Here is a 19,676-nt window from a genome sequence, read left to right on the forward strand (position 1 = left end):
GAAGGGGCCTAGGGCAGAGTCAGAGGAGGGAGGCATGGGGACTGAGGCCGCAGCTGGCTTAGGAGGTGAGAAGGCTGCAGTCCACCTGCCTGGAAGAGGAAGCCGTGAGCCCAGTGCCGCAGGCCACAAGGGCTGGGCAGCTTCTCTGGCCAAAGGAGGGGTTGTGGGGGGGAGCAGGGGTTTCTGGGGGGTGGGGCTGAGCATCTGCGGGCTTCAGGAAGGGGTAGTTCCTTAGTAACTGTGAAGCCCTGAAGGGCTGGCCAGCCACACCTGCCTTCCCTCTGGCTGCCCACCCCCAGGCTCACTACAAGGTGCATTGGCAGGAGCTGAAGGCCATTAGGCTGAAGCTATGGGCCATGGAACAGGCCGAGGGGCTGCTGGGGCTGCCCAGTGGTCAGAGAGAAGCCAGGAAGAAGGGCACTGGGGCCAGGCAGCTACTGAGTCCTGAGACCACAGGTAGGAGCCAGGGCCTCTGCTGACCTCATTTAGATGACTGTCCCCAGCCCCGCCCAGCTTGGAGCTCTGAGCCTTTCGCGCTCCGCATGGGTGGGGGGGTGGAAGTGGTGCAAAAGCCACCAAGGGAGCATTCCAGGTATCTCCATGGGATTGGGCCTGGCAGACTCCAAATTTTGGCCCTCCCCCAAGAGCTTGGGCAACCTTCTCCCCAGAGGGGTGTGAGGAATGAGCCCCCTACCATGGGGTCCTGATGGTGAGGACCTCCCTCTGCAGGCTGCCCCTTCCCCGGGAGCCCCAAGGAGAACGCGGAGGCCGACCACAGATCCATCTTCGTGGGCAACGTGAGTGTGGGGGAGAGCAGTCACATCCCTTCCACAGGGCCCAGCCCCATTCGGGGGCAGCCGCTCTAGTGTCCTTCTTTGTGGATGGGGCTGGCTGTCCTCCTGGCTGGCATTGAGATGAAAGGAAACAGTCCATCAGCTTGCAAACTGTAGCAAGTCCAGGGCCCGTGGGAGGGGCAGCCTGATGGTCCCCTGGAGAAACGTGGGCCTGTTAGCAGACATTCCGACTTCTCAACAGGAGCTGGAAGTCAGGGTTTTTGTGCGAGATTTACTTTTTTTTTTTTTTTTACAGTACTGGGGTTTGAACTCAAGACCTCAAACTTGCTAGGCAGGAGCTCTACCACTTGAGTCACGCCGCCAGCCCTTTTTGACTTATTAGTTGTTTTTCAGATAGGGTCTCACATTTTTTTGCTTAGGGCAGGCCTCAGACCATGGTCTTCCTCCTATGATACCTACCAAGTAGTTAGGATGACAGACACGCACCACCACACCTGACTTATTGGTTGAGATGGGATCTAAGTCATTTTATGCTTGAGCTGACCTCAAACTATGATCCTCCTGATCTTCATCTCCCTAGTAGCTGGAATTACAGGCATGAACTTCCATGCCCAGTGAGATTTACTACTTTTAAAAGGTTACATGCAAGCTACCATGCCCACACAGGAAGCATGTGAACATCTCTTGGTTCAGATTCCCTCCACCCTGGGCAAGGGGCTGTAGCCTCGGTCTATCCTCAACCAGGGGCCCGATCTTGGGGTTCTTCCCACCCCTCTCTGCCAAGAAAACCCTGCAAGAGGCACAGCCTCCCTGTGGAGCCCCAGCACATACAGCAGGTACCCTTGCCTGAGAACAGGTGGACTATGGGGGCACGGCCAAGGAATTGAAGGCCTACTTCAACCACTGTGGGGAGATTCACCGTGTCACTATCCTGTGTGACAAGTTCTCCGGACACCCCAAGGGGTCAGTATGGGGCTACGGTCAGGGCAGAGTGCGCAGGGTCTCATGGGCAGTATGCACCTGGCCTCTCATGCCTACCCCTTTGCCCCCAGCTATGCCTACATAGAGTTTGCCTCCCAGAGCTCTGCCCAGGCTGCTGTGGAGCTGGACAAGAGTGTCTTCCGCGGACGGATCATCAAGGTGGGTGTCTCCAGGTAACTCCCCGCACCCTGGGCCACCCTGGGTACCGAGCCCTTTGTGTATATTAGCTTATGGATCCTTAGGAGCCAAGGAAACACAGTAACAGAGAGGCTCCAGAACAGCTGCCCACCTGAACCCCTCTCTGTGTGCCTTGGCCATGTAGGTAGGCAGGGGTGCAGGGGGTGGACCCTCAGATCCTGGCCTGGGGTTGGTCTGGATGTGGCATAGGGGAGATGCTCCCCTCCTGAGCTGGGCTCCTCTGCAGAGAGAGTGGTGATCACTGGGCATGTCACATGACCACAGCTGCGTCCAGGTGAAGGTGGAGGACAATTTGGGCCTAAATGGGTATCTTGAGATCAGGAATCCCAAGCCCTGGGCCCCACCTGGAGCTGGCTTTATGCTGCCTGGCAACGAGGGTATGTTAACAGAGTCTTGGAACCAATGTGGTCTTTGGTCCCAGGTGCTGCCCAAAAGGACCAACTTCCCAGGAATCAGCTCCACAGACCGTGGGGGCCTGAGGTTTTATCCAGGCCCCAGGGCCACGACCCTCCCTCCCAGCAGCCTCCAGGACAGGCCCTGGATCAGAGCACGTGGGCGTGGGCATAACCAGTAAGATGGGCTCTGTGGGGGGGGGGGGCACTGGGGACATGAGGGGCCCCGAGCCTGGCTCTGTTGTGGACTCAGGGCTGTAGCAGTTCTCTGTACTCCATGCTAACATGGGCTGGACATCTGCTCATTGTGGCCTGAGCCACAGAGGCACAGAGCACTCAGGGGGGCTGAGTCAGAGCCCAGCCTGAAGACCTGTGTGTGTCCCTGCTGGGAGGGCTGTTCCTTCCTGGTCCAGCAAAGGCTCTGCAGGGGACAGGCATCCCTGCATTTGGGGATGGAGTCCACAACAGGCTCCTGCAGCCTAGCAGGTGTGCATTTCTGACAAGTTCATGAGAGGATGTGCTAAGCCCATGGATCACATGTTGCTACTCCCAGTCCCAAACCTCCTCCTTTTCCAAGGCCCCTCCCAATAGAACCAGAAGCTATGGAAGGCACCCCCCAAAAAAGTCTCTGAGCTAGTGTCCCCCAGGAGCCCCTCTCCTGAAGGCTGCTTACCTGCCATTGTTCTCCCTTCCTGTGCAGGGGCTGTGGAAAAGTCTCAGTGTGGTTCACACCCTACTGAAGGAATGGCCCAATTTTGAGGCTGGGTCTGGGCCTGGGTCAGGACTAAACAGCTGCATTCCCCAGAGGACCACTTATTCCGGGCCAGGTCTGTGTGCCTGCACGGCTCACCAGGGCCTCACAAGGTGGCCTGGACCCCTACTGTCACACGGCCAAACAGCACGGTGGGTGGGCCAGGCCTGGGGACTCTGGATGGGGGCGTGGAAAAGGGATGGGGCCCAGGGCCAACGAGGATTGTCTCCTTGATTCCTCAACTCACTGGTTTTAAAGAAAAATAGAAATGTGTATGGTCTTAATGGTAACATAAATTATTAAATTTGAGTATTTTTAAGAGCAAATGACAACAGATCTCCCCTTTTCTCTCCTGTCTTGGACACAGGTTCATTTGCATCTTTCTCTTGGGGGCTCCACAAAGAGGGTGATAATAGGATGTGGTTGTGGGTCCCAGAGAATGGGGATGTACAATTCTCCTGGCAGCAAACAGGGCAGCTCCTCCCCTCCTTGCCCGTAACTCTATGCCAGGTTGGACCTCAGGGGCACGTACACCGCCCCGCCCCCCCCACTTCCTCACCTTGGTGGCACTTGGCTCTGGCAAGGTGCTCGGGAAGAAGTGAAGGCCTCTGTTCTATGCACTGTGTCCCCAATGAAAGCCTAGATACTTGGCCTCTCCCTGAAAGTGGGGACTCCTGCCCAGTCAGGGCCAGAAAGGAGGTTGGGCTAGGCCCCAATGAAACTCTTGACTTGCATTAAATCTCTACCAGCAGCTTCCCTGATTTCAGCTCCCCCTCGTCTGTCACCAAGAGACCTGCTCTAGGGACAACCCTCCCTGGGCCCCATCCATGCTGGCCTTCCACATCCTCCCCGGCCTCTTCACAAGCCCGTGATCTTGGGTCAACTTTGGCCTTTCTGTGGCCATGAATGGTGCCTTCCCCCACTTGCCCAAGATATGATCCACCCTAATCTCCAGTCTGAAGGTGACCTCAGGTGGAAAAAGACTCTTTGCAGACGTGATTAAATATCTCCAAGTGACTGTCTGAGCCCTAAATTCAACAGCATGTGTATCACGTAGCACATCTGATGACAATGGTGTGAAGACGGAGCCTAAATCAGAGTCAATTTCTCTCAGCCAAAGAACACCAGGGGTGGCAGAAGCTGGCTCCCCCAACCTGGGGTACTTACTACATGGTGGCCGAGACTGCACAGCCTTGATTTATCTCTGGTCCCAGGCATTTCCTGGTAATGATCAGATCTGCCCTGACCAGCCTGGCACTGGTCCCTTGTGATGTTTGCCTTGGGGAAGATGCTAACAGCCTATCAGCCTCCAGGATAGCTCTGGGAGTCTATGAAGTGGCCAGACCCACTGCAAAAGGTGAGGACCAAGGCCTAGGGTCAGGCCTTGCTGAGAGCAGACCTGCCCAGCTGCTCAGATGGGCTGCAAGGGTTCTGAGCTACTGGGCTGCAGCTGTGGGGAAGTAAGTATTCCCACAGGGTCACTGGCCAAGCCTAGGGGATAGCTTCAGCTTTGCAAGTTTACCATAGTGCCATGGGCCCACATAGTAAGTTCACTCCTTACTATTCCTGAGGGAGCCCAGGAATTTCCTGCTTTCCCACAGACTAGAGGCCTGCACAGGCCAAAGGGTAGGGAAGACTGAAAGCACACCCTGTGCATGGCCTCCACACAGTGGTGAGGACCCCAAGCCACTGCTGCCCTTGCCCCTGGTGTGTGGCTCGAGGAAGAAGAAAGCATGAGAGGAGGTTATGTGGAGTAAACGCCACAGGCAGACTAGCATTGCCATCCATGGCCCCAAGACAGGGCTCAGTCCTGGGGTGGAGGACAGCCTAGGGAGGCAGGTGTCAGGAATCAGGGTGGAGGTGAGATGGAACACTACCTCCCACAGGTCTGATGTCAGCACAAAGGCCAGCAGACTACATCTAACCCATTTCCTAGCGCTTACAATGGGGCAACTCCCCCACAACGTGCAGGAAAACTCCCTACAGGACAAGGCACTCACTGCACCTAACAAAAAACCCAGATGGGCAGTGGCTTCACCAAGACGGGGGTACGTTTTATTTTCTCACGGAATGAAAGTTAAACACAACTAGCTCAGGCCCAGACTCCTTACTTTCTGCGCTACCCTGCTTATGCGTTCAGAAGGGCTGTCTGAGGTAGTGGTTACATCCAAAGTTCAGGCAGGACAGACACAAAAGGTGACGGGTATTCCATGTGCCAGCTCAACCTTTCTTTCCTACAGGTCTCTCCCAACACCACCCACTTACACACCTTAAACACTGACCCCTGTGCTGGGGAAGGGAGGAATGTGTTCATGTAGCCAACAGTCTCCAGGAAACCTGCACTTCCGTCAGTAAGGAAGGCAGGGAGAGGGACATTGTGATGTGCAGCCCCCGCGGCAGCCAACACTCAGGCAGGGTGATCCCTCCTGACAACTCAACCAGGCCCCCGCGCCTGGCCAGAAGCCCTCCCTTTCCCAGCAGATGCAGCACTCGTTAGACTTCAGCTCCCACGCTGGGTGCCTCCATGTAAGAATCGCTGCCTGCTTGCGTTATTTCTTGGCCCTGCTTCAGGGCTTCACACACCTGGGGTTGGGGGCCTGGGGCTTCTTTTCTGATGGAATTTAAATGAACCCTGTGCTCTTTGGCAGTTCAGAGTTCCTCAGAGACCGGCTCCTCATGCCCAGCCTGACTCCTGGGGACAGCCTACTGTTTCCTTGAGAAACTGCCCTGCTGGGGAGGGAGGCACCTTGGGGAAGCCGGTGACTCTGAAGACAGCACGGAGTACAAGACACTAGACTTGTCCTCATGGGCTCAGACACTTCCCACGCATCTTCATTCACCCATTCCGTCAAGTGGCCAGAAGGGAGCCAGTGCCAGTCACCTGACCCCAAGCAGCAGCTGCTACCTCCATCTGGCTGCTGGCTGCACAGGGCTGGTCCTGGGGGCCTGGAGCAGCAGTAGGCCACCTCCTAGCCAAACTGGGCCCTGAAGGACAGGAAAAGGCTCTCACTCACGCTTTGCTCATTTGGTGTTTGAAAAGTGCAGCAGATCAGATGCGTGGTCCATGAGGCTTTCCTGATTTTATGGGGCTCCCAAGGCCAGGGCTGGGCTGAGATGTAGAACCAGACACTGACACTCACTGGATGGTAGGTCAGAACACAGAGGGCCCTCCTACAAGTGGAAAAGTGTGTACCCTGGATCGACAAAACCCTCCAGGCTGGCTCTGGGCTCCCCTGACCTGTTCAGCTGACAGAACGCTCAGAAACAGAGGAGGGTGGAGTAGATGCCAAGTGCTACCACCCTGTGCCCACTCTTTGTGCCTCCTGGCTGCAGTCACAGCTCTTGCCATCTGCAGGGTGTCAGGGCCCCAGGCATACTACCCCACCCCCTCATGCCCCTGGGAACACACTTCCCGCTACACTGGGTCCCTGTAGGTCCTCTGCTGACACAGGACAGGGCAGATCTCACATCTCACAAGGCCTTTAGTGGAGAGGCACTGGGCCCAAGGCCCACCTGGCCCGTGTATGTCCATTACAATCAGGAAGAGGAGGGATAATAAATAGGTGTCTCCAGACACGCGTGTACACGCTTCTCTTCAAAGGGACCGCAGCAGAGTTCCTGCTCAGCAGACCTGGACCATCATCGACGTCACCATGCCATCAAAAGCCCTGGAAGAGAAACAACCCATTCGAGGGGCAGCTCCCGCCCTCCTCCCCTTGCAACAGAGACAGGCACTGTGCCCTGGTCCCCAATACACCCTGGGTGTCTCTAGATCCCAGCTACACCAGCTACACCTCCACCCAGAGGCCACGATGTGAGCCCACTGCACTGGCAAGGAGACCCCTGTCCCTGCAGTCCCTGCTCAGCTGCTTTAGTCCCACTGGCTCCCATGGGCTTCCCTGCAGGTCTCCCAGGGCCAAGGCCAAAGTGTGAAGGCAAGGGTATAGAGTGGACCTCGTGGGTGGGCGGCGGTGCCCCTATCCTGTGCAGCTGGAAACACCTGCCTGCTCTCACCTGGGACCCAGGATGACCCAAAACACACTATATCTGGCTGAAGAAAGGCACTATGGAAAGGGCCTGCCTTGGGTCAACTGCAAGGAGCCCCTGGGGAATTGTCTCAGAAGAAGGGAATTCCTAGATGCTATACACAGAGCTCATGCTTCCTCACAAAACATTCCTTCACAAGTTAAGTCTGTCCACTTAGAAGCTGTGTGGAAGACACCTGCAGTCAAGTTCTGACAGTCCAAGTTCAACACAAAAGGCACATCAGGCAATGTCAAGGGGCATTTCTCCCTGAAGGTTACCACTCATAGGTTGGACCCTTGCTCAATTCTCTGGAGATCTTCACGCATACCTGGGAAACCAAAAAGGCCACTCCTACCCACTCCCTCCACCCCATATCAGCTGTGTACATTGCAAGTCTGCATCAGAGATGACTTGGAAGAACAGGGACTTGCTGTTTGAAATCACTGCCTGGGGGACAGTGTTCATGGCTCCCTTTTTTTTCAAATGGCTACACTGCAGGAAGGTGGGCTCAGAGACCAGGCCCACCTAGACTGGATGCAGTCCCCGGGGTTGTAGAAGGGGTTGCACATCACATCTGTGTAGGAGTTATGCAGCTTCCGGAACATCTGAAACAAGACCAGACAACAGTTTAAATAATCCTGCATAAGGCTAATACCAGACTTTTGGTTCTCAGCCATTTTAACACAAAGTGAAAAGGGGAAACAAAACCCCCCTCCCCACCACCCGGGCTTGACCTCCAAGGCCCCAAACGCACGCTGCGAATTTCATTGTCTCGAAGGGCTGTGTTGGAGGAGTCCACCACCATGATGAACTTTACCCTGGAGTTGGTCACATAGCCGTATCTGCATAGCTGGTTAGGGAACATACTTTAACAAATGACACCCAGCATCCCTGTCAAGAGCCTGTAAACAGAGGGACCTCTGTATGTCCTGAGTTTGGAGAAGTTTGACAACCTCGAATCACAGGAAGTGCCCAAGCCGGGGTGGTCCTGTGACACCACACAGATATGAGTCAGCACTTGACTACTGTTTGCTGGAGGAGCAGAAGCAGCTAGGCTCCCCCAGTCTCAGCCCCCAAGTCTGTGTGTGCAGCAGGAACACCCTGGCCACTTTCTGAATCACTGCCAATCCTGCAAAGTTAACTGTAAAGCCAGAACTTTCACAAATAAGGTGAACCCCACTCTGGAGGCCACATGTCACTATGGATAGCTACATTTCTGCCCAAGGGAACATCTGTGAATTCAGAGGTGTTGTGCTATTTATCCAAGAGACTGGTCAAGTTGTCCAGTGCCATATGAGGCTGGACCTAACAACGAAATGTATGAAACAATCACCCATGCCCAAAGGTGCTGGCCCCTGAAGAGCATGGGGAGACACCCTGCAGGCACAAAGCCAGGAAGCCCACATTGTCTCCAAGTGTGCCCACATCTTCCTCAGAGCTCAGCCTTGCTTTTCCCAAATTCATCTTCCAGTTAAAGGGACACAAGGGTAAGAGAGCTTCATTACCTGCAGGCAGTCCCAACTGCCCAACCAGCTGAAAACCTCACATTTTTCTTTTCAAATGTTTCCTAACTAGGCAAGGCCCTAGGTTCAACCCCCAGCACTGAAAAAAGAAATCAAATATTTCCTAAGCACACCCTGCCTTCAGGCGCAGGAACAATGCCTGGGCACTGAAGGATACACCTTGTAGTCCTCCGTTGGATATAGCAGGCCCAGGTAGAGCTCCCTCTGGTCCACCAGTGCCTTTCCCATGGCAGACACCTTTTCATCCACCACATCCAGGGACGTGTGCACCATGTAGTGGAACTTCAGCTCATTTTCCATGGGGGTGCTGCGGATGTAGAGAGGGTAATTCTGCAAGAAAGAATGGTGACTGCTGAAGGGAGAATCCACTCAGCACATGTCAGTTCTGAAAACAGTGCCTAGTGCTCTGGAGGTGCATGCAGTCTGCCAACTACCTAGGGAAGGTGCTCTCCTTCCCTAAAATCTATTGCTTCATTCTCTACACTGCAGGGGGCACTGCCCTTGGGGCCCAGTTTAATCTAGTCATGCTATGTGCTGTTTGCATCAGGTGGGCGGGAAAGAGAAGACTCAGGAAAATAGGTTTGAGTGCAGTCTGACAACCTATCACCTGAGTGGGTCAGTCATCTTTCTGGGGTCCACTCTGCTTCGACTACCTCTCACTCTGTGGGTGGCCATCCTAGCACAAGAAAGGACAGTGACTCTGTTACTAAGCAACTTCGAGGCTCCGCTTAAACCTATCTCTGCAGTTCTGACCGTCCTAACCCCAGAGTGCATATTCTCTCCACTGGGCCTTGGAGAGGTCTTGTGAAGGAGGTGTTGCCCTCACCTACTGGAGCCGAATGACACCAGCTCAACAGAACAACAAACACACACACAGGATACCTGACTCAGGACAACTTAGCATTCAACACTGGGCTTTACCATGAAGTCTCGCTAGGTAGCAAATGAATTTCTGACTTACAGTTTTGACCGAGCATGGATTTATGAGTACACAACCCCATCATAAAGAAGAGCACCTGCAAATACTAAGTCCGGGCGGGACCACATACACGCAGAGGGAAGACATGCATGGCTTTGCAGCAGTCACTCTCTGACCATGGCCCCTGAGCTGATCTCAGGGAAGAACTTGATAGGAAACAGGTTCCGGGTGGAGCCCGAAAAGCTGTCTAAACATTCATAAGCAGCTTTGTAGTGAGGGGTATGGAAACTGGGGAGAGGCGCTACAAGTGCAAATGCCCAGAGAAGAGAGGCCAGGGCCTGTCCGGGGGCAGCACGTGCTTCACTTTGGTTGAAGTGGAGCGTGCAGGTGGAATGGGGTAGGGGACCCTAAACTAGGTTATTCTAATTCAATCCTAAGGCAAGGGGAAGCGCTTGGACAGATTTTAGGCAGGGGCGCGACACGATCCCACTGATTTTTAAGCAGCCCTGGCAGGAGCGGGCGGCAGAGTCCGTAGGCGGGGCAGAAGGATGGAAAGCGGAAGGAGGCGGTAGGGAAAGAAAGCGCAGAGCTGGGGGCCCACCCGCCTGGCTTCCGGTGTGTCCCAGACGCTGATGCCGGCTCGACGCCCGGGGTGGCAGCTGAACGCGGGTGCAGCTAGGAGATCCACACGCCCCTGACTACCGGACTCGGTCGGGGTTCAGGGAGAAGCAGGGGCAGAGCGGGGTCCCACTGGCCCGGGGCAGGAGGGTCGCCGCCCGCCCGCCGAAACGCACCTCCTTGGCGATCACTGCGATGCACACCGCCATCTTGGCAGGCCGCGCGACGCGTCACGTGACCTGCCGTCCGCCAAGGCCCGCCCCTCCCCGGCTGTCACTCAGCGGGCCAGGCCCCTCCTCCCGCCACGTGGCTCACTCGACCGGGTTCACGCTGCTGTCCCGCCCATAATGTCCCACGGGAGCCCAGACCACGCCCCTCTCCACGTGACTCCGCCTCACCTATCCGGTCAGGCTCAGGACCCGCTTAGCCTGTCATTCAGCTGGCCAAGGCCCCACCCCGCCCCGCATCGGCGCAGGCCTTGTTCCTCTCCACCCGTCAATCAGCTGCCAAGATCCCGCCCCTCTTCGCCCGTCACTCAGCCGCCTGTCCCCGCCCCTCTCCGCCCGTCACTCAGTCGCCCGGCCCCGGGCTGGGAGAGCCGCGGGCCTGTACCTCAGTTCGCTTGGTGGCCCGGCTTAGCTGCGTACGGCGTGGTTGCCATGGCGGCAGTTGCCGCGGCGACAAGGGGGTGGCGGCTGCTGGTGCTGCTGTGTACCGCGGTGCTCGCGACCGCGGGCGCCCCGCAGCCCCCCAACATCGTGCTGCTGCTTATGGATGACGTGAGTGCGGGCGCGGGGCGGCGCGGGGCCTGCGGCAGGGACTCGGCAGGACCTCCGCCCTGGACCCCGGACGGAAGGTCAGCGGCAGCGGCGCATGGTGGCCCTGCCCGCCTGCCCTGGGCCTGCCGTCCGGGTCCCATGGCTCGAGACCCTCGGGACTGTGGCCGAAGGTCAGGCAGGGAAGAGCTGAAATAAAAGTCACCTGAGGGGCAGATGTGCAGCCCATAACCTTTACATCTGCCACTTGGGCAGCTCTGCCCTTGTGTCCCTTATCTGCGGAATGCGTGTGTCCCTGGAGTGAAACGAGACGGGGAAATCAGTCTTCTGGGGGACTGGGGTCACGTGGGCAAACCCCACTAGGTAGAGGGGTGGGTTTGCTCCCTGTGAGTGGCACCTGTGGGCTGTCCTGGTGGTATGGTGACCGAGACCACATTGAATTCAGAACAGCTGGGGGCCATGTGGGCCCCCTGGCTCCCTAAAGGCTAAAGGCCAGCAGAGCCCCCAACAGGCCTTTAAGCCCATCTTGTGTTGACCAGCACCGTGACCGCAAGTTGCATGTGGGCATTGCATAGTGTGCTAGTAAGAATTGGTGCTGTGTATGTAAGATGCACTGGAATTTCAGAGATTTTCTTCTTTTGAAACAGGGTCTCCGTACATAGCCCAGGAGGGCCTCGAATTCACAATTCTCCTTGCTTGCATTGTGGGACCCCCACGCCCAGCTAGATTTCAGAGACTTAAAATGAAAAAAGGAATGTAGAAATTTTGTTTAATAATTACCATTAGTTAATGCTTCTTTATTATAAAAAAATAACAACTTTCAGATACCTTTTATCTGCCACAAAAAGGGCACCTCAGGGCTCAACTGTGAGCTTGCTGCTGTCACCTGCTAGCACACTGGCAGTCGGCCAACACACCCTGGGGTCAGTCAGGTAGATCAAATGAAAAGAGTCTGGTCTATAGTCCAGCATGCCAGAGGTCACCACAGGCAGCAGTGAGTGAGCTTCTCTGCAATCTCACACACTTATGTGGACACTGACTGCTTTACACAATGGGTTTTCGGCTCCTTGGGGCTCCTTTCTTGGTAGCTATCCACAGGCTTTGCTCAGCAATGAACAAGACCACAATCTTTTCCGAAAAATAGTTTCTGTTTCAATATTCAGTCCTTTCAACATTTGTGTCTCTGGTGGCCGGTTCACATCATTGCTTTTGGAGGCACTGACTGCAGTGGACAGACACTCTGTCTTTCCGTTCTCTGCCCCCATTCTCCTTTTCAAATGAGTCATGTCTCCCGGCAGCTTGTTAGTAACATTTTATGCTGAAAACTTGTTGGAATGACAAAGTTTAGATATATTGGGTTAAGTAAATATTTGCCTTCGTTTTATCTACTTACTTTTCTAATGTGGCTGCTAGATTTCACAGTGTCCATTGGGCAGTGACATTTTAGAATGGAAGGTCTGAGGATTCTTTTACCCAAGGGAGGTTGACTGGGCACCCTGGAGCTGCCTGGGAGGATACAGGAACGGCTAGCTAGGAGCACTGTGCTGTGTCAAGCAGCTCCTTTCTGTAGGCTCTTCCTTGTGGTTTCAGAGGTTCTTTGGCAGCTGAAACCCAGAGTATTCTGGGAGATCTCAATCCTGGTTAGGAAACACATATTAGTCAAATGATAGAAAACGAACTCAAAAATTTTAAGCAAAAATGGGAATTCTCTATTTCCTAACTAAACCGACCAGGCCACCCCAGCTTCAGGAAGTTCTCATCCAGTCTGTCGCTCCCATATCTCTGCTGTGTCTGAGCTGACTCATGATGGCCTCATGACAGCCCCAGGCAACTGCAGGCTCACCTCCCTGCCCCTGTAGTCAGCAGACCTAGCTAGACAGTGACTCTGCTCCATGAATCCTGCCTACCTGACTGGGGTCACACCCCTGAGCCAAGGACATCGGAGAAGGGGAATATGCTGTCCAGCTGGGGCCCACCCTTGGAAGACCACCCCTGGAAGGACTACTCTTAGAATGGGAGGCCCCGTGGGTTCATCTGATCAACCTGACCAACCCTGGGGTGTGGCTGGCAGACAGTGCAGGTGTGCTGACAGGTGGGAGCAGCAAGCTCACAGTGGTGCCCTGAGGTGCCCCCTCCAAGGCAGGTGAGAGAGTGCAGCCTGTGGTAGCACAGAGTACTGGCAGTGCCTCAGTACTCAGAAGGCCTCACAAAGCTGCCTTCTCCCCTATGCAGCCCAGCCTCCTCACTCTGCAGAACAGCTGCCTCTGCCAGCTTCTTCATATCTGAACCTGTAACCAGTAGTTAGCGTGTATCTGGCTTTCCAGGATGACGGTGCAGACCCAGTCTCCAGGCCTGGCCCCATTTATTATTTATTTGCAGTACTGGGATTTGAACTCAGGCCCTTGTGCTTGCCAGGCAGGCACTCTACCACTTGAGCCATTCACCAGCCCTTTTTGTGTTGGTTATTTTTGAGATAGGGTGCAGGCTCTCCTGGACTTCAATACTCCTGTTTTGTGCTTCCCTGAGTAGCTAGGGATGACAGGCACATCACGCCCAGTCATTGGTTGAGATGGGGTCCTGTGAACTTTTGCCTGGCTGACCTCAAACTGTGATCCTCCTGATCTCTGCCTCCCAATTAGCTAGGATTACAGGCATGAGCCACCATGCATAGTCAATTCAAATTCTTGAGGGACAGTCACCCACTGTGACCTAGCTGCCCACAGCACTGTCTTTCCCTAGTACAGGAGAATATGGCCAGGGACATGGAGGGCCAGGCTCATTCCAACTGAGAGGTGTCATCCAGAAAAGGTGATCCCCTAAACTTGTACCATGCAAGTCCCCCTCTGCTGCCGACAGAATTGACCTGCAAAAGACCACCCATCCACCCCTGCTCCAGGGTCTGACCTCTGACCAGGGCGGGAGTCTGCTTCATGCAATAGGAAAGCATAATCAGACTGTGCTCACCAGCCCTAGCCTATGCAGAGGGGCTGAGCCAGCCAGGACAGGGCAGCATCTGTCTAGTATGCCTCAGTGTGTCCTCAGAGTCCAGTGCATACTGGTGGGGCTCATTGACAGAGTTCAGGAAACTTAAACACATGTCCATTCTCAGAGCTGGGACCAGGGACCTGAAACCTGGTATAAACAGTGACAGAAGTCCTCCACTCAGCCCAGGCTGCACCTGCCTTAGAGAGGCAGGAGGCTTGCTGTATCTTTGTTTAATGCAAAGTAGAGTTGAGAAAAATTGTCTTACTCTGGAGGAAGCATAGAGTCCAGCTACATAGGAACAGGCATCTCTACCACAGCGTCTCATCTAAGGGACACTTTGACCTGAAACCACCAGAGCCGTTAGTGGACACAGAGCTCCTTCGATGACATGGAAGTAGATAAGCACAAGCCTGCTTATCTTTGGTTTTTTGCTTTCGTGCAGTGCTGGGGTCAAACCTAGGGCCTTGAGCCTGTTAGGCAAGTGCTGCACCACTGAGCTACACCACCAGCCACCTGCTTGTCTTTGTCATGATCCTGAAGCAACCAGGAAGAAGTGAAACTGCATTTTTAGAAGTCATGAAATATCCCCTGGCAAGGGCGGGGCTTAGAGCAAGAAAAGGGTCATGGTTCACAGTTATAACCAGCTTTCAGTCCTGTTGAACATGGACAGTCATTTGGGGCCTTTTGAACTTTTTTTTTCTTTTAGCGATACTGGGGATTGAACTCAGGGCCTAGACCTGGAGCTTGCTAGACAAGTGCTCTACCACTTGAGCCGTCTTTTTGCTTTTAGTTTTGCTTTTTAGAGAGGATTTCATGCTAACTTTGCCTGGGCTGGCCTCAAAATGTGATCACCCCACCTCCACCTCCTGAGTAGCTGGGACCACAGGTATGCACCAACACACTGGGACTCCTCCTAAAGATTTTATGGGCAGGAAAAAGGATCCTTCACACTGAGTAGAGCTGAGAGGGGATTTGTGATGGTCATTTCATTAGCCCCTACTAACTGTAGGATAGAGGGAGCATGCCCATCTCATAGCTACGAAAGCTAACAAGTCATAGGGAAGTGGATGTGAGCGGAAGGGTTGGCACACAGCCAGGCACCAGTGTCCCTGGGAAAGCCCATCTGTGAGTGGTGGTCCTCAGCTGGCACCAGGAACTGGGATTTGGTTTCCAGCATTCTCTGGGAATTATGGCTCCCTGAGCCTCAGTGTGTGTGCAGCCATCGCAGTTTATGTGGAACACTGGCTCCCTGCTGGGCATCTGGTGTCCTGGTCTGCTGGGTTCAGGTGCGGCCATGACCAGCCCCGTGAGCACCCCTGGCTCTCAGTCCTCAGGAGCTTCTAGGTTGACACCACTCACACAGGTTATCACAACTTGATGCCAGGGTGCAAACCAGGGGGACAGGACAGGGAGCTGCACCCAGTCCCCCAGACCTCTGCCCCAGCCCCGGTGCACTTTCCCTCTTAGGTAGCCTTGCTGTTATGACCCCTCACCATGAGGACCACAGCAGGGACAACTGTGTGTGATTTGGAGTCCTCTGAGAGGTCTGACACCCAGGCTGTCTCCTCCCTAGTGATGAGACTCGAGCCCACATCTTCCGAAACATGTTCTGCTGCGTGCAGATCTGCACTGAAGTGCTGGTGGGGCGGGGTCCTTTCCAAAACAGGCAAAGACCCAAGTCCTGCACGTGCGTCTTGCCCTTGAACTCTCCACTCCTTCCTTCTGCCCAGAGGTGCAGCCACTGTGCTGTGAGGACAGATCTGTACCAGGGCATGGAGCAGGAAGGAACCTGAGCCAGCCTCAGGGAAGCTGCACTGGAGGGATGTTCTGCCCCCAGCATGGGCACAGCTGCCCAGTCCCCAGAATTGCAGACTGGTAACTTCTCTCTGGCCCTCTCCTTAGCTGCCTGACCTCCTGTGCCTGTCTCCTTCCCATCAGGGAATGACACCTCTTGATATCATTGTCATCAGATGGAAAGGCTGTCTCAATGACTTCAGAATGAATGGTCTCAGCCTGGCATGGTGGCTCACTCCTGTAATCTCAGCTACTTGGAAGGCAAAGATAAGGAGGATCTCCATTTGAGACCAGCCTGGGCAAAAAGTTAGTGAGACCCCATCTCAATCAATAAGCCAGGCATGATGGTACATATCTGTAATTCCAGGTATGCAGGAGGCTGTAGTTAGGATTACTAGCTGAGGCCAGCCCAGGGCAGAAATATGAGACCTTCCCTGAAAAATAACTAAAAAGTAAAAAAGGGATGGGAGCGTGACGCAAGTGGTAGAGTGCCCGCCTAACAAGTACAAGGCCCTGAGTTCAATCCCCAGAGTGTGTATGGGAGGGAAGAACCCCATCCCCATAAGCAGTCACTCTCCCTGCCCCGCCACCCCCGACAACCAGTCTGCTTCCCGTCTTGAAGGGTTTGCCTTTGAGGACAGTCCATGTGAGTGGACTCAGTCCCATGTGTCTGTGACTGGCTTCTTCCACTTGTGTGGCATCAGGAGGGCCATCTACCCTGCTGATGTCATGTCATTCATTCCTCTGTTGTTACTGTGGTAGGGCACATATGACAAGCGTCACCATAGTTCAGTGATATCTAACACGTTTACAGTGCTGTACATCCAGCGTCTCTTCCTATTCCAGAGCATTTTCGTCACTCCCCCCAAGAGTCTGTGTCCATTAGCAGTCCCCTCAATCATCCACCCCACCCCTGGCAGCATGCACCCTGCCTGCCCCTATGGACTTGACTGGTGAGGGAATTCAGTACATGGGCCCTTCCTCAGTGCCTGGTTTCTCTCACCAGCACCATGTTTTTGGGGTCTGGTTTGTAGCATGTGTCAGTTGCTTCTTTGTGTGGCTGAATCAATGTTCCATAGTGTGTGTACTGGTGTCCTAGGCAAAGCAGGAGGCCAGACACCACAGACCTGCATCCTCTCATGGTTCTGGAGGCCGGCAGTATGAGTCCAGGTGTCAAGGCCAGTCTCTCCTGGAAGGCTGTGAGGATGGGTCCTCCTTTAGCTCCCTTGGTTCATTTCTGTACCCCTGTGGCCTCCAACTCAGCCCCCGGTGTCTGTGTCTCCTCCTCTCCAGCCATGTTGACTAAGGCAGCTCTAACTCATATTGATGACTCTACGTCTGAATTTACACTGGTGAGTGTAAATTTAGGAAGACACTATAATCTGGTCCAGTACAGTGTGGGCCAGTTTGTCTAGTTGCCATCTGCTGGGCACTTGACTGGTTCCAGTTCTTGGTGATTAGAGTCCGACATCTGTGGATACTTGTGCAGCTGTGGACGTAGGTTTTCAGTTCTCGCAGGTGTACCGAGGAGTGGAGCTGTTGCATTGTGCGGTGATTCTAGTTTGGCCTTGGAGGCAACCTTCATGCCACTTGCTTTTGAAATCTAAATTTGTATAACTGCTTTATGTTGAAAACAAATGTGTATTTTTAGATGTCAGGTCCCCAGGAGCATGCAGACATTGCTGTCAGGCTGGGGAGGGGTGCAGACCTACCTGGGAGAAGGCCATACAGTAAGGAGAGCCAGGAAGTCCTGATGAATAGAGGAAGCTCTGGGGTTTGGCATGAGCTTTGTGGCTCACTGGACCACCTGGACATAACACTCTCCTGTGACACAGGTGCCACTCAAGAAAGAGTTCACTTCATATCTCCATGTTCTTCCCTTGCAGATGGGATGGGGTGACCTGGGGGTGTATGGAGAGCCTTCCAAAGAGACCCCAAATTTGGACCAGATGGCCTCAGAAGGGATGCTTTTCCCAAGCTTCTATTCTGCCAACCCTTTGTGCTCACCATGTAAGTCAGCACTGTCTCCCAGCACCCACCCGGGGATGGGATAAGCCAGCTGGGCCTCCCACAATTCCACACCCTCCCAACCCTGCTGGGGTGAGACATCCTCTTCTGAGGAGCCCAGGGGTGAGGGGGAGGCCTTCTTTCCTGGACTCCATCCTGGTTGTGGGCTGTGGACCTTTAAGGTCAGTGTTAGCCCTGGCAGCTGCTGCTGTCTTGTCTTCGAGAGTAAAATGACCACAGCCACCTGGGTAAGGGCTGAGAGACCTGTCTGGGGAGCACATCTCAGTTATGGGTCATAGGTACCTTCCTCGTTGCAGGGACTGACCCCTGCTGGAGGGCACCTGCCAAAGTGCTGACCTGAAGAGCAACAGGGGGACTAAGTGGTCAGCGCCTGGGGTGGGCCAGGTGGAACTGCAACTGAATATTTGTCCAGGGGCCTGGAAAGCGGCCAGACCTCAGGGATAGAGCCGAGCCCCAGGTCTACACTTGCATCTGTCAGTGGGATGTTGAGGGCCTGCTCCCCTGGGTGAGACAGAAGATAAAGAGGATTGGCAACCCTGCAGCTCTGTGTCAACCTGATACAGACATACTGTAGGAGGAACACACTACGCTTTATAGTGGGAGGCACTGTAGAGCTGGCTGAGAGTCCTGCTGGACACCTGCTCACAGTGTCTCTGTTTTCATCACTTCTGTGTAGCCAGGGCGGCTCTGCTCACAGGACGGCTGCCCATCCGCAATGGCTTCTACACCACCAACGCACATGCCAGAAACGGTAAGCCCTCCTGGACCCCCCTCCTGGGGGCAAGGCGGTGTCCTGGGCCTCGGGACTGGGAGGCCGAGGGCCAGAACATGTTGCAGAAGAAAGAAGCTGAGTCAGTGTTGCCTAGTGGCTTTAGTTCTGCACGCTGGCACTGACTTCCCAGGGCTGGAAGCTTGATTTCTGTTCTGTTGTTTTGAAGCAGAGCTCAGCACCTCCACTGAAACAGTGTTGGGCAAGCAGAGGCCTCCAGGGTGGAGCACAGGGGCTTCCTTCCTACACCAGCCCAACCAGGACAGAGCCCAGACTGGGGCACCCTGGAAACCTGCTCAGTGCCCCTTCTCACCCCTGTCCTGCCCACTGGGGACTGGACAGCATGCACAACCTGGCCACAGAGGGCTCATGTCTCTCTTCCCAGGAGCTCCTGCTCCTCTGGGGAAGCCTAGTGGTTTGAGGTCACAGCAGAGAATGTTCTAGAAACACAGTGCTGAAGCGCTTAGAAGGGTTCTCTAGCCATGGTCTTACAGAAGGTGAGATGGGAAGGGTGGGGCCCAGCCTGCAGGGAACAGCACAGTATCAAATGGCAGACCTGGCTGGGGGAACAGAGGAGTGGGAGATAGGTCTGAGGCTACAAGATATCTGGGGAGGGGCCTCTGGGGCACCATTTGCACCCATTCCCCACCTGCAATGGTGCTGACATGAAGGAGTGCCTGGGAAAACCCTGATAAGTGACCTAACCCTAACCCTGATCATAGCTCTGCCTGTTGACCCTGATGACCAGTGTGTAGACCTGTTAGAGCAGGTGTGAGGCCCTGGGATATGTAGACTCACACACAGTGTTGCTCTTCCAGCATATACACCACAGGAGATTGTGGGTGGCATCCCTGACTCAGAGCACCTCCTGCCTGAGCTCCTGCAGAAGGCTGGCTACACCAGCAAGATTGTGGGCAAGTGGTGAGTCCCGGAATGCGCCTCCAGGGCTGTTCTGCACAGCCCTGCTCAGGTTCTTCCAAATGATGAGGACCTTTTGGGTATGAAGTGGAAACTCTGGCCTCTGGGGCCATTTGGATTTCTACAGGGAGATTTAAAAGCTGTGTATGGCTACTCCTGGGACCATGCTGGAGGGAGGCTGGGCACCAGCCAGTAGCAGAGCTG

The 19,676-nt window shown here is 54.6% G+C and overlaps 3 protein-coding genes across 4 annotated transcripts in view; 2 read left to right on the forward strand and 1 right to left on the reverse strand.

Moving 5' to 3' along the window:
• The first annotated feature begins 259 nt into the window (after positions 1 to 259).
• Pabpn1l (PABPN1 like, cytoplasmic) lies at positions 260 to 3,216 on the forward strand. Its single transcript, XM_020173612.2, has 6 exons — positions 260 to 456; positions 730 to 797; positions 1,651 to 1,757; positions 1,847 to 1,934; positions 2,395 to 2,543; positions 3,066 to 3,216. The coding sequence occupies exons 1-6, from the start codon at positions 357 to 359 to the stop codon at positions 3,103 to 3,105; spliced, it is 552 nt and encodes a 183-aa protein (XP_020029201.2). The 5' UTR covers positions 260 to 356; the 3' UTR covers positions 3,106 to 3,216.
• Positions 3,217 to 6,580: 3,364 nt separating this feature from the next.
• Trappc2l (trafficking protein particle complex subunit 2L) lies at positions 6,581 to 10,467 on the reverse strand. Of its 2 annotated transcripts, none has more exons than XM_020173553.2 (5): positions 10,379 to 10,467; positions 8,823 to 8,995; positions 7,897 to 7,984; positions 7,668 to 7,747; positions 6,581 to 6,784 (listed from the first exon to the last, which is right to left on the reverse strand). In XM_020173553.2, exons 1-5 carry the CDS (start codon positions 10,409 to 10,411, stop codon positions 6,739 to 6,741), a joined length of 420 nt encoding a protein of 139 aa, XP_020029142.1. In that variant the 5' UTR covers positions 10,412 to 10,467; the 3' UTR covers positions 6,581 to 6,738. The 2 variants fall into 2 exon arrangements, with proteins under 2 accessions (XP_020029142.1, XP_020029143.1); XM_020173554.2 differs by lacking the exon at positions 10,379 to 10,467 and adding an exon at positions 10,186 to 10,350.
• A 287-nt stretch (positions 10,468 to 10,754) lies between these two features.
• Galns (galactosamine (N-acetyl)-6-sulfatase) overlaps positions 10,755 to 19,676 on the forward strand; it is a 30,508-nt gene continuing 21,586 nt past the window's right edge. Inside the window, exons 1-4 of the mRNA XM_020173551.2 lie at positions 10,755 to 10,981; positions 17,644 to 17,767; positions 18,462 to 18,536; positions 19,373 to 19,475. Of these exons, the coding sequence (XP_020029140.1) occupies positions 10,862 to 10,981; positions 17,644 to 17,767; positions 18,462 to 18,536; positions 19,373 to 19,475 (422 nt within the window). The 5' untranslated portion in view covers positions 10,755 to 10,861. The remainder of the gene's footprint in view (positions 10,982 to 17,643; positions 17,768 to 18,461; positions 18,537 to 19,372; positions 19,476 to 19,676) is intronic.

Source organism: Castor canadensis, chromosome 15 (assembly GCF_047511655.1).
Source record: "Castor canadensis chromosome 15, mCasCan1.hap1v2, whole genome shotgun sequence".
Classification (NCBI taxonomy): Eukaryota; Metazoa; Chordata; class Mammalia; order Rodentia; family Castoridae; genus Castor; species Castor canadensis.

What these genes read in the sequence shown, in the direction of transcription:
- Pabpn1l (XM_020173612.2), top strand. Translation starts at nt 357, where the DNA reads ATGGAACAGGCCGAGGGGCTGCTGGGGCTGCCCAGTGGTCAGAGAGAA. An exon ending in ACTGAGTCCTGAGACCACAG is followed by an intron (nt 457 to 729) that starts GTAGGAGCCAGG and finishes CTCCCTCTGCAG; the next exon opens with GCTGCCCCTTCCCCGGGAGC. An exon ending in GATCCATCTTCGTGGGCAAC is followed by an intron (nt 798 to 1,650) that starts GTGAGTGTGGGG and finishes GCCTGAGAACAG; the next exon opens with GTGGACTATGGGGGCACGGC.
- Trappc2l (XM_020173553.2), bottom strand. Translation starts at nt 10,411, where the DNA reads ATGGCGGTGTGCATCGCAGTGATCGCCAAGGAG. An exon ending in CCAACGGAGGACTACAAGGT is followed by an intron (nt 7,985 to 8,822) that starts GTATCCTTCAGT and finishes CCAGCTATGCAG; the next exon opens with ATACGGCTATGTGACCAACT. An exon ending in GGGGACTGCATCCAGTCTAG is followed by an intron (nt 6,785 to 7,667) that starts GTGGGCCTGGTC and finishes TTTCTCTTCCAG; the next exon opens with GGCTTTTGATGGCATGGTGA.